At 35.3% G+C, this 13,048-nt stretch overlaps 1 protein-coding gene across 5 annotated transcripts; it reads right to left on the reverse strand.

The window, feature by feature from the left end:
- Positions 1–28: 28 nt before the first annotated feature.
- agbl2 (AGBL carboxypeptidase 2) lies at positions 29–11,255 on the reverse strand. 5 transcript variants are annotated; one of them, XM_083545980.1, is made up of 24 exons: positions 11,122–11,255; positions 10,952–11,022; positions 10,594–10,657; positions 9,728–9,874; positions 8,324–8,509; positions 8,093–8,200; positions 7,793–7,943; positions 7,188–7,421; positions 6,671–7,076; positions 6,214–6,356; positions 5,521–5,677; positions 5,298–5,424; positions 4,995–5,095; positions 4,772–4,884; positions 3,515–3,581; positions 3,273–3,383; positions 3,108–3,194; positions 2,913–3,011; positions 2,190–2,364; positions 2,073–2,100; positions 1,725–1,930; positions 1,306–1,420; positions 1,108–1,218; positions 29–345 (listed from the first exon to the last, which is right to left on the reverse strand). In XM_083545980.1, the coding sequence occupies exons 2-24, from the start codon at positions 10,955–10,957 to the stop codon at positions 324–326; spliced, it is 2,964 nt and encodes a 987-aa protein (XP_083402106.1). In that variant the 5' UTR covers positions 10,958–11,022; positions 11,122–11,255; the 3' UTR covers positions 29–323. The 5 variants fall into 5 exon arrangements, 1 of the variants encoding a protein (XP_083402106.1); XR_014534273.1 differs by lacking the exon at positions 1,306–1,420 and having other exon boundaries at positions 1,731–1,930; positions 3,273–3,380; XR_014534274.1 differs by lacking the exon at positions 1,306–1,420 and having other exon boundaries at positions 1,731–1,930.
- Positions 11,256–13,048: the final 1,793 nt, after the last annotated feature.

The raw sequence follows: 13,048 nt of genomic DNA on the forward strand, positions 1-13,048 counted from the left end.
AAAAAATTGTATGAGCTGGATGATAATAGTAATATTACAAAATTAACATTTTATAGAATAAAAAAGTTTAACATACTGTACATTGGAATTCCAAAGAAGTACATGACTATATCCAATATCAAGTCAAGTGAGACAAATGCTACTATTGTATTGTTCTTTACTCAACATTTATGTATAAATGAAGGAAGAAATTAGTTCTTCAAGGCACCAATCCACAGAATCTCTAGACATATCCTCTGGGCATTTTCTGTTTCCAGGCTGTTCTTCTTTGAATTGACCCCTTTTTACACCCTTTTTCCCCATGGGCGTATGGCTTTATTCTTTTATTTCTTCTTTATCCAGCCTCTGGAAAGCAAAAGGCATAATAAGAGATAAACAGGTAAGCGTAGTTGTACAACTAACTGCTGGACCACTAGGGGGAGCTTTTTTTTATTATTATTTCAGAACAAATGTAGACTGCACATCAAAAATTATTCAGGACATATTATTTGAGTGATTCTGATCATCAGCACTTTTGGAATTCTTACTTGAGGCCAAGGTTCACGAGTGAAAAGTGCTTGGTGTTGATGCTCTTTTAAAGATAAACATATCTGAAGCTCACTTTACAAGAAGTGTCACTTTTGGAAATTCGCAGTCACCCAGGTGCTAACCATAGCATAGCTATATGACATTTAACAGAAAAAGCCACCTTACCTAATGCCCCATTTTAGTTGTGCAAATAGTTTCTTTATCCAAGGAGCTAAACTGTCAATATTATGTAAAACCCCAATGGACACTAATGACTCACTGAAACTCACTTTTGCTGCTCTGAGCAGAAACATGGCCTGTGCTGTATCCTGCATATTTATTCTATCTGCTGATGTGAAACTTTGTGGTAATTGTGTGATAGTAAATAAGGTTTACCCAAAGGCCTCAAATACCCAAATAAAGGGACGAGGGGGGGACTACAGTCTACCTTCTCTTGGGCACAGGGTGCATTTGATGATCAGATGTCCACAAACATTTGGCAATTTAGTGTATAAACAATGTGATATGACACAATATGATAATGAATCATTATGTGGGGGGAAAAAAAAAATATATATATATACCATAGATAATGTATACCTGCCATCACTGTTCCAGCCGCCAGATGAAGCTGTATCTTCATGCTCACTAGTTAATGTTTCTTGCCTCAGATCTCTAGGTATAGGCTGTTTATCTGTGGCCCTCCTTTTACTGTTGAATAGCACACTATTATGATCATTTCGAAAGTGCACAAAAAAACATGACATGAAACATGATATGAATAAAAGACTAAAAAACCTTTTGTCAGGCCTGTTAATGCTTTTCAGGTCTGGGGAAAAAGTGTGGTCCACTGTTTTGTGTTTATTTAGCTGGTCTGCTTTACTGGAATGCTCCATCTCCAGCAATGCCAGACCTATAGATATATATGTGTGTTGGTCAATTAAGGTCAAAATCTAGCAAAAATATCAGAAATTTTCAAAGCACCATTCATACACTCGATCACACCGATGAGCAGTTTTGAGGACACTCATGAGAAACACAGGGAAAACATGCAAAACACCACACAGAAAGAAATCCAGGCTCAGGATGTCATAAACCCTGGACCCTGAAGCTGTGAGGTGGCAATGCTACATGTAGCACCACCGTTCACAGGCCTCACCAAGCCTCATTGTCAACATTCACAGGCCTTACAAAAACTTGTGTTGATATGAAATCACCCTCACCAAGTGGACTTCTTTTAGGATTTGGCCACAGGGAGGCTGTTGTGTTTGTTTTTTCAGGTACGCACGATTCAAGTGAAATCCTTGTAGACTGTGGTGTGCTTTTCTGGCTGATAATTTGTTGGTTAGCAGTGTAAACTGAAGAGGAGTGGGCAGAGCGTCTGAGCTCTAATCCTCTGTCAGAAATGAACCTGGGAACAACTCTAAAATTAACAAAAATATAATAGACAAATACTGTATAAGAAATAGATTAATTAAATAATTACAGTTATTTTACAGCTTTTTTAGACACTATAATGGAAAGTTTACACTTGTACTATAAAGGAAATTGAATGATCTACTTACCTATGCAGTGGGATTGTTGAAACTCTTCCTATGATATCAAATCTAAGGTTAGTCATTAAAAGTATAAAAGTGCCTTTTCTGCAAACAATTTATCACAATTATCAAGGGTAGACACACCTCTCATTCCTGAGTATTCTTTGATATCCTTTTTGAAAAGTATGGGGTTCTGAACTGGCAGACCTGATAATCTGTCGTTAACCGAAGTGACCACCAGGGACTCTGTTTGTTTCTGGATGTGATTTTTTGACCCTCCAGTCTCATTTAATAAGCTAGGCGAGTAACCCAAACCATTCTTGAAAAGGAAACAAGAGACAATAGATAGAATAGTGTGTGGATGTAAAAGGAAATGGCAACAGATTAAACCATATTTAATTTATGAAATATTACCATGGCACAATGGACCATAACTTATCAGAGCAATGGTTACAAGTTCTTTTAAAGAAGGCATGGCAAACAAATAAGGAATTTAAGGCATTCATAGTTTATAGTAATCTAAGGGTTTCATAGAAAATACTCATTTATTTTTGAACACAATTTATTTTCCTGACCTATGGTGAGAATACAGAAATGAAGCTGCATGTTAAATGAATAAAATAGTTCTGTGAGTCACAGGCAGTTTGTATTTAAAAAAGCCTAGACTGTACAATAAATCACATTTACAGTTTCATTTATGAAATCATATATATTTATAAATATCTACTATACACAAACGATGTACTTAGTCATGTTTTTGTTTGAGCATAATTAAAGATGATGTTATTATAATTATTATAGAACTAACATTATAGTGTTCATATATAATCAAAATTATGCTGCTTTTCAATACACCTGAAGCCCTACCTTGACTTTCTTGCCCTTCTCATGGCCAGAAAGACAAAAACGTGGAATGGAATGTTGGATCCAGGTCATTTCTGACTGATTAGCTCTTACCAACTGTGCCTGAATATATAAACAAAAAAGCATGTTTAATTGATTGTATGTTAAGCATGGTTTCATTTATATTATTTATCCATATTTGATATTCTATTAAATCACATCTGTTTTTTTGTCATTCCCCTTTTTCACTAGAGTTTTTTCTTGGAGTGTTTTAGTCACAAAATTGTCATTTGATTTAATCGAATCCTGCCAAGACAAGAAATATAATTTCTCAAGACTCACAGAGCACTGTGATACTTTTGGTAATTCTTATGAGAAGCTTACAGTGTTTTTGTTTTCTCTGTGACAGTTTGTGGATTTTGCACTCTGGGATTCCTTTTGCCGCAATCTATTCCTTTCTTTTTTGCTCCGTAAATGCTTCTTCTTGACTTTCTTCTTGACAAAGCAAATAAAATACATCAAATAAAATATAGCAGTATAAACAAAGCATGAGCAATAAAATTCATATATAATTATATATAATTAGCTAGAAAGTAAGTACAATATAACTACAATTAACAGTGTACCTGGTTTGTGGAGTTTAAAAGATGAACAGGGAGACCATCTGAGTCTGTACTATTTGATCCACTTGTACTGTAATAAGTAAATGAGAACAATCACATTACATTCTGACACAATGTCTGAAAAAATGTTGGATTTAGTCATTTCTGATAACTCTGTTATCATCTTGCAAATGTTCCCAGGCAGTTATTTTAAACCCTGCAATAGCATTGTGTCGGACTCATGCACCCAAATAAAGGTTTAAAATTATGGCTTCAATAATATCAAAAGGTTATTCAACCGCTGTGCATGCAAGTTTCTTTATAAGTAATATAGTGGTGCACTCTATATATTATGGAAGCATAGAGGTAGCAAAATGTTACTGAGAATCACATTCGTTGACTGTCGTCTATATGCAAAATGCTCGTTTTAGCCAAAATAACGAGACAATTTGCCGCTCCAGTGCATGGGCAGTTTTTCTGAGAAGCAGACTTCACCATGGGTGCAAACAGCTCTGAATGCATTTTCAAATCCACATTGACTTAACTACATTCATTGCAGGGTTTTCAATAAATATGCATTTTTCAAATGTCTTAAGTGTCAATGCATTAATGCATTAAAAAAAGACCCTTAAATCACCATTTTGAAATACACAAAAATTTTTTGCTATAAATATCACACAGCGTTACTATTATTTTTCTAATGCCTTAAAAGTGTCCTAAACATGAGCCTAAATGCATTTTGGAAAAATAACATTTATTTGATCATTTTGCTACCATTTCTGCTTGGACATGTTGCACATATTAAATCAATTTGGTTAAAATGTTAATTTTTCAACTTATAAAGAGTTACAATTAGTATGTAATTTAAATATTAAAACTACTGTTGGAAATGGTAAGTGTAAATTATATAATTAAATTTTCATTTTTCTTTTGTTATTCATTACCATATATGCAAATCCAAACTTTGCATATATGGTAATGGTACATTTAAATGCAAAAATACATTACCATTTTGAATATTGTGTCTACATTTTACATTTTAAATTAAATGTTGCTACACTGTCAGAGTCAGTGTAAGAATCTGATTGTACAGATGTGTTATATTACTCATATATTACTATTATTATGTATATTATTTATGTAATATAGCTGCCATGTTGAGTTTTATACACTACCCCATTCATATATTAAGCATATTGTCATATGCATGTTGTCTCTGCCTCACAAATTGTGTGAACACATTTCAAGATGATTTCATGACATGAAATTAAACCTCTTCACCTGGACTCAACGTCTACATCAGTGAGACCCTGTAGCGAGTCCACTTCCTTGCCCAGCTTCCTTCTGATGTCCTGTTTCAGCAAAATCCCCAGTTCCTTTAAACACTGTTCAGTCTGAACAAAGCAGTCAACATTTTAAACCAGATTTTCTTTTATGCCTTTGTTCTCTCTTATCAGCATGTTACAAATATTACCACTATACTGGAAAAGCAAAAATAAAGAACCTTGGTCTGGTCTGGGTCACAAAAATCCAGAAGGGTATCACAAAAGTGGTAGCCCATAGACTTCAGGTCCCCTATAGAGAAGTGAGTTCCTCTCCTGCCCACTTTGAATGAGAAATAAATGACAGTAAAGAAATTTGCAAAACAATCAACACAGTCATAGGTAAAGAAAATTTGCTTTGTTTTGAAAATTGTAAGATTTTTATTTATACATACATGCCTAAAAAGTAATTGTACATTTTATTAATTATTAATTGTACCTTGTAATTGGCTTTAACAATGGTCAACAAAATTACATTACATTACCTAAAGTGGAGCCTCCAAAGGTGGACTCCAACGTATAGCTGTTTTGGATTCCAAGCCTCCACATTACAATGCGACCAGTGCCTTCTTTGCTTTTCTGCATTTTAAACTTACAACTCCTGAAAGAAAACTACAGATAACAAAGGTGATAATAATGCTGAAGACTGAAAACCTACTGTAAAAGCGTCAACTAACCTAAATTGAAACAACCTCAGCACATTCCTACCTTTTCTTTGGCATTTTTGCTCATCATCAGAGGGAAGACGCGCTCCTGAAGACGTGGTTTGTTCTTATGGTTAGTGCAACCATACATAAACACATTGTTTTTTCTGCTGTGTCCATGAAAATCACAGTACAACACAACTCTTCTCTCAGCAAGCAAACTAAAGAGTAAAAGCAATATAAATTACTTATCACATTTAATAAGCAGGAAAATAAGTTGGACATTAGACTCAAATGTTAAGTATTGCTCAACTGCAAAACAATCATTGGCTTACAGGCATGCAACTCAGATGTTATCAGTTAAATCAAAAAGTGAAATTGTTATACAAGATGTGCAGGGGATTTTTCGTTTTGTTTTTTTACTCGATTTGACCAGATTTGGCTTTTAACAGTAACCTCAACACTAAAATATTTTTTTTTTCCTGCTTCGATTTGAATCTGTCCTAAGATCTAGGGTGGTGTTTTCTTTTTTTTAGATTTCTTCACTTCCATGGACCTAGAAGGCTGCAGTAGATCATGGAGGAATCTGTGAAATCCATGCTACACCTAACTAATCATAATTTGGACCAACTCACAGTTCATTATGATGGTTTAAAATAGTTAGCAAAATTAGCTTTTTTGTAAAATTTGCAAACATATTTCTACACAACCTAACTAAAACAAGTACGACTGTAAGTGGACAAGTTATGTTACTCACCGTTTAACCATGTTGCGAGTGTACCACACACAGGGGAACGAGTCCTTAAATAGAGTATGATAGCTGCGGTTCATATCTCTGCCTGCCAGAGAGCAGCGGTAGTTTCCAACAACCACGCCATCAGGGTTCAGCATTGGCACTATCTGCAGTAGATCCAGTAGGTTTTTAAAAAGTTTTTGTGTACTTTTAGTATAACAAATGCACAATAGCACATGCACATTTGGTTGTATTCATTTATTTATTTATTAAGTGTTCTTCATGAATTAAAACGATCCTAAAATAATTGTGTATTTAATGCTGTTCCAAAGCTACGTTTAAAAGAAAAGTAATAAGGGTCATTAAATTTGAGAGGTTTACAGCTTTATATGGAGAATTCTTGCCTTAAAAAAGTTTCATTTTGAACTGCCATGTAGAGAAGCATGAAAAAACTGAATAAACACCATCTTCATTCACTAACCTTAAAAACAAATGTTTCTCTCAGTAGATGTGCATCAGGTGATTTACCCAGCAAAAAATCCAATAAGCCCTGCATCATCCATGAGCTATTGGTCTCTCCAGGGTGCACACGTGCTGTTACCACCACTGCTTGCCTGTTTCTCCGCTCTTGCCAAGTGCCACAGGGCGAAGTAATAGTCAGTACATACACAGAGTTCCCTGCCAAGCTTCGGCACAGTACCCGCACTTTACAGTACATTGACTGAGCTGGGTCTGAAACCACACCTTGTAAATAATTTTGCAGATCTGAGTAGGTGTACGGGTAGCAGTGGGCCACGTAGCAGGTATCATTTTCATGAGGAAACTCAAGTGTCCAGGTAAGTGAGTAGAGTGGCTTTCCCTCTTGCTCACTCTGATTCTGGTAATACCTTTCATTATACAAAGTAATGAATGGAAAGGCATGCAGAATCAAATTCTATGTTTAATATAATATAAGTAAGACAGATTTTCTGATCAATTTAACAGCCATGTAGACTCACCGAATGTTGTTGCCTGTGCGGTACCACCCCTTTTTTTTCAGCCTGGCGTCAAGCTCGGAGTACAGCAGTGGACGCATGCCTGTTTCATATAGGCTGTTGGATTTCATCAGGTTGATAATCGTGAAGCGATATGTGACATTAGCTTTCATGTTCTTCACACGGAAGTAGAACCACTGTGTGTGCTTTGTGGTGTACATGTCATGGCGCAAAGTGAGCTCATATTCATAATGACCACTAAAGAGAAAAAATATCACTGTCAAATATCACTGTTTACATTATATATAGCAAATTACATGCAACAATTAGGGGCACCTTAATTCAAAAACAAAATTTGAGAAGAGAAGAAAATTCGAGAAGTGATTGTGAGGACTTGTGTAGAATCCTATGGGTTTTGATGTACTGTATTGTCCTTGCTAAATTTATATTTGTGAAGGAAATACTGCAGTAAATTTATATTTTACAAAAGGGTTAATCTGTACTACTTGGATTCTGTTTCAGTTTGTTGCAAAACTATTGTGCCTGGTGTTAATGTTGGGTGGAATGGCCTTGATTTCCACTCTGCACTTGAACAGAAAGTGCTGGAAATGTCATTCTTATCCACTTACATTTTAACTGCTTTTTGGAGATTTCCACTCTCAAATCTGGACTCAAAAGATAGGGTAGGTGTATCTTGGCTGTCAGCACTCGATGTGAAATTCTTTATATTCTGCTTGCTGCCACCAACACAGGACCGAGTGAAGTATGGCATTTCTGTGGCTTAGTAAATAAACAAAAACACGGAAATAAAAGTTAGATTCAAAGTAGTTGATCAATTAAATAGCATTTAAAGAATAAACATTTTTTTTTACGTTTTTTGTTTTTTTTAAACATTGTCTAGCAAAAACATTTCTAAATGTTGAGTGTACCCGAGTCTACACAATACACAGTGATTCCTCCTTCTTCTCCCTCTGGCATGGGAGTCTGCTCGTTGCCCGTCTGCTGATAAAATGTTTCTGGATCTGGAGGATCCCATTCTGTATCAACAGATAAACAGGAAATAAACTGTTGTTACAAAAATAAATTGATAAATTAATAAATAAACCTGAACAGGAACTGTGTGTGACTGTTACTGAATCAAAAGCATTAAGATTGAATACCTATGTGATGGATTTTGTCACAGAAAACTGCACACTCAACTGGCCAGAGAACACCCTGGAAGGGACAGGAAACTGAAGGTATAGAAACGAGGTCCAGTGGTTCCCTAAGGCGTGGGATAGGTCTTCCACTTTCCAGGTCAACTAGCAGCTGCCTGGTCCTGATACATCTCTCCACATTGTAAGAGACTACATGTTTGGCACAAATGTAAATTGACTCACTAATGATGCATTTACATACATTAAGAGACAACAACAAAAATATTTGAGAAGGAAAATTCTGTAGCTTAAATAATATTTTAACTCTTCTGCAGCTTGATTTTGTTAGGTAGCCCAAGTTGCTGTATGCCTTGAACTAAGTTTGTCTGATCAGTATACAAATCAAACAAACTGAATAGATATTAAGTGTTTGACTAACACTAGAAATATGGAAAGTGAGGACGGAAAAAAAAGAAACGTTAAAATAATTTTATAGTAGTTTAGTGTGGACATCAGAAACTTGACATTTACTGGACAATCATCAGAATGATTTAATCCAAGACGCTAAATATCAGTTGAGAAACCTAAAGAAGGTACCGTATTTTTTGGACTATAAGCCGCTACTTTTTTCCCACGTTTTGAACCCCGCGGCTTAAACAACGAAGCGGCTAGTTTATGAATTTTTCCTGGGTTTTTCCCGGTTTCACAAACTTCAAGCCAAAAAACTGAACCCCATAACATTAGACCAATGAAATTTCCGAACGAAAACGAAAAAACGCACCTCACCTGTGCTCTGAGCTGCACAGCATCGGGAGAAAAAACTTCCATCAGGTGATTTTTAAACGCACGACGATGCCAAAAGATAAACTCCCGAGAGAAATAGTTGTGAAAGTAAGGAAGTAGACAGTAAACAACGACTTTTTTAGTCGGCTACTGTTTAGATACAAGCAGTTGTAACGCGTTGAGTCGGGGTGAAGGGAGAGCTCGCTTCTGGCAGGCTATTCCCAAAATACCGCTATGCTCCTAAAGTAAGCGCAACATATTTTACCCGTTACACAGTGTGTAATGTGTCTTTCGTTAAAGCCTGTGTAAAGTACATTAGTGTAGACGGCTTATAGGCAGGTGCGGCTTATTTATGTTAAAAATATAAATATTTGTAAAATTCAGTGGGTGCGGCTTAAATATGGTCCAGAAATTACGGTATACATATTCTTTGTAATGCTGTATGGTATATTGTTACTATGATTCATTTCAAATTAACTGAGCTTAATATATTGATCTTGTGCAGTCATACAACATTTAAAAACAATTCACCTTGTTCACTGACTGTAAATTGGCATTCAGCTAGAAAATGAACAAGATCTTTACATATCTTCAATAACAATTTTGCTATAGAAAAAACAAACAAACAAACAAAAAATCCCATACATTGTTCCTGATGTGCCTGTGGTTGTTCCTCATCCATGTGTGTGCTTTCAGCAGTTGTGTTGAAGACACCTGTGGGTGCAGAATCAGGGCTTCTTTTCCACAGTCTACATGTTGAATCACTTCTCTGAAGAAACGAAAAACTCTGTCCTAAAAATAACATTTTCAAACAAGGAACCCCATGTTAACGATAAACAGATTTTTTTTATAAAAGGTTTTTATAAAAATGCTTTTATGTGTTACATATACATTATAGCACATTGAAAAGCTGTGGAACGCTCTTCCAGCTCACATTCGATCCATCACTGTGCTGAGTGTTTTTTAATTGCAGTTGAAAACTTTTTTATTCATACAAGCTTTTAACATGTAGCCCTGATTCAACTGCTATGTTACATATATACTGTGTTCTTATATTTTTTATATTTCTTATATTTTTATTGTCTACTGTCTATTTGTTATTTTTATGTTTGTTTGTTTTTTTACTGGAAAGTGCCTTGTGCTCCTTTTGGTTGCTGTAAGGCGCTATATAAATAAATAAATCTTGATTGATTGATTGATTGATTGATTGATTGAAATTCTTTCTTCACACATCCCAGAAGAAATATGAGGGTTAGAGCCATCCATGATTTATCCATCCATCCTTGGAGTAGAGAGGGTACCTTCCGATGAGTAATCCAGAACCTTGACCATTAAGCTACCACATTTCCCTTACATTACAGTTCAAGGCACAAGATCAGATTTGGCCTAATACTTGTACTCCCATTAGATATGCTCTGATTTAAAGTTTAGTTACTCTGCATAGTCATATAACAGATTAATACTTACAAGTTACAACCTTTTTGAAACTTATTATACAAGCAAAGACCCACCTGTAAAACGTCCATAATGCCTTAAATGCTGGAGAATGAATTTCTCATAGGGATCATCTGAGCTCTTTATGAAAGAGAAGAAGAAAGGTGTGATTACCTGTTCTAATGTGAGAGTCATTTTCTTAGTTTTTTTGTTTGTTTTGAAATGGGGAAAGAAAAGTCTAAATTGTCTCAAGAAAGTCTCAAGCTAGAGGCAACAAGAAATCGAGCAAGAAAACAAACATAATCCGTTTCTAACAGTTTGGTTAGATAAATGGTGAAATGAAATGTAAAAAAAAAAAAGTTTTACTTGCAGTAATCACCAAAATGTTTTAAAACGTTTAACACAAATGGTTAATTAGACGGAGACATTACTCACCTGCATGTCATATCCCGGTGTACAGTCGACTTTAACTTTAGCTCATTAGTTTGGAGCCGATAATCAACTGTCTATGCAACAGAGAAATGTTAATATATTTCGCGGTAATGGTACAGGTTTAAACACTGTTTATGGAATGCTAACCAAACTCAAACACATATTGTACTGACCTCAAAAACAACTCTGTTCAAATGCAGCAAGAGGCTAGTAGTAATGCTAACTGAGAATTTCTTCTGAGAATCTTTCTGCGGTTGCTAGGCAACTGACGTCGGCGTCGTTACCATGGACACCATTAGCACTTCCGGGACAGAGTAAAAATGTGGCAGTAATGGGAGAACAAAATGGCGCCATGAAAAATGTAGTCAACTTATATATATATATATATATATATATATATATATATATATATATATATATATATATATATATATATATATATATACTCATTATCTCATAATTATGAGTTAAAATCTCAATAATTATATCTTATTCTCTCATAATCCTGCTCTCATAATTATGACTTAATAACTCATAATTATGACTTAGTATCTCATAATCATGAGATAAGTGGGGCAGTCTGTGGCAGGGGAGCATTTTGGTGCATAACACCAATAACACCAGTAGATAATTTAACTAATATACAGTCATCAAGCTAAATCATATGATATCTGCTACATCTCCATGATTGCGCAATGAGGCGCTTCCTAGGAAAGAACGCAGTAACGTCAGATCCGGTGTTCTGCGCTAAAATGCTCCCCTTCCACAGACTTCCCCCACATATCTCATAATTATGATACTAAGTCATAATGATATAGAAAAGACGTAACTATGAGATCCTTTCTGTGATTTTTTTCCGTGTGAAATATAATATAAGCAACGATATATATATATATATATATATATATATATATATATATATATATATATATGCATGCATGCAGTGATATAGCTCGGGTACTTATTAGCATACGTTTACTCACAGTTCATGTGAATAGTCATTAAATGTCATACTTAAATGCAACCATGTGCGCTGCTTTTAATCACATTTTCATTGTATTAAATGTACCTTTTACCCGTAACTAATTGACACCATCACCAAACGCATGTGGCTCTTCCCTAAGCTGTTGCCCCAATGCTGGAAACACAAAATGTCCTTGCATGAAGTAGAATACAACTAAGGGGCTTAAACCTGCTCGAGCAGGACAATGTTCTGTGAAGAAAACAAACTGCAGGAAGACCTGTTTGTCCAAGGTTGGGGTGGAATAACTTGAGTTGACTGCACCGAACCCTTCCTAATTCCACAGAACACTTTTCGGATTAACTGGAACGTCAACTGCAATCAAGATGAGGTTCAATCCAGTCAGCATCATTCTCACCCCATTTACGCTACTGTACTTCCTGTCAATATTATTGAGGCATTGTATAAAATCAATTTTCCCAAAGGGAAGCTCTTCAAGTTAATCAATTATCAACAGTGAATGTACACATTCAAGGAACAAGCAATTTAAAAAAAAATTTCATAACCCTCTGTGGCATTCTCTCAAATGTAACAAAGCATGGTCCTGTAAAAAAAAAAATTGTATAAAAAAAAAAAACAACCACTACAGATGTGTAAACCTTGCATTAAAAAATTGCCAAACTTATAAAAGAAACACCCTCATTACACAGGTGGTATAAATTTATTTATTATTTACAACATAGAAAACTTCAGTGAGCACCTCAGCCCCATATCCAGTAAGGGACAATGCTATACAGAACACTGTGGAAGAAACAGGCATGGGTGTAGATGGCTGAAATTTCTTCACACTGAATATAATATTGTTAGTTTTATTGCAAAGCCTTTACCCTTCACATTTAATCTACAGACTTAAGAAATTTCAGCCCAAGAGTACTTATGTACGGGTCCCAAAAGAACCAAATCACCACAGAAACTCTGGAGAAACTTCATATGGCTAAAGCTAGGGACAAGATTCATGAGCTATTGTATCAGTAATTCAGGGATTTCATAAAAAAACTAACAAAAAAAGCATTAATAACCACATTAAATGATCTTGGGCTCGAAGACATGATCATGGCACAGTAAGTTCTAAAAACATT

Source organism: Silurus aristotelis (genome assembly GCF_946808225.1).
Source record: "Silurus aristotelis genome assembly, chromosome: 7".
Lineage (NCBI taxonomy): Eukaryota > Metazoa > Chordata > Actinopteri > Siluriformes > Siluridae > Silurus > Silurus aristotelis.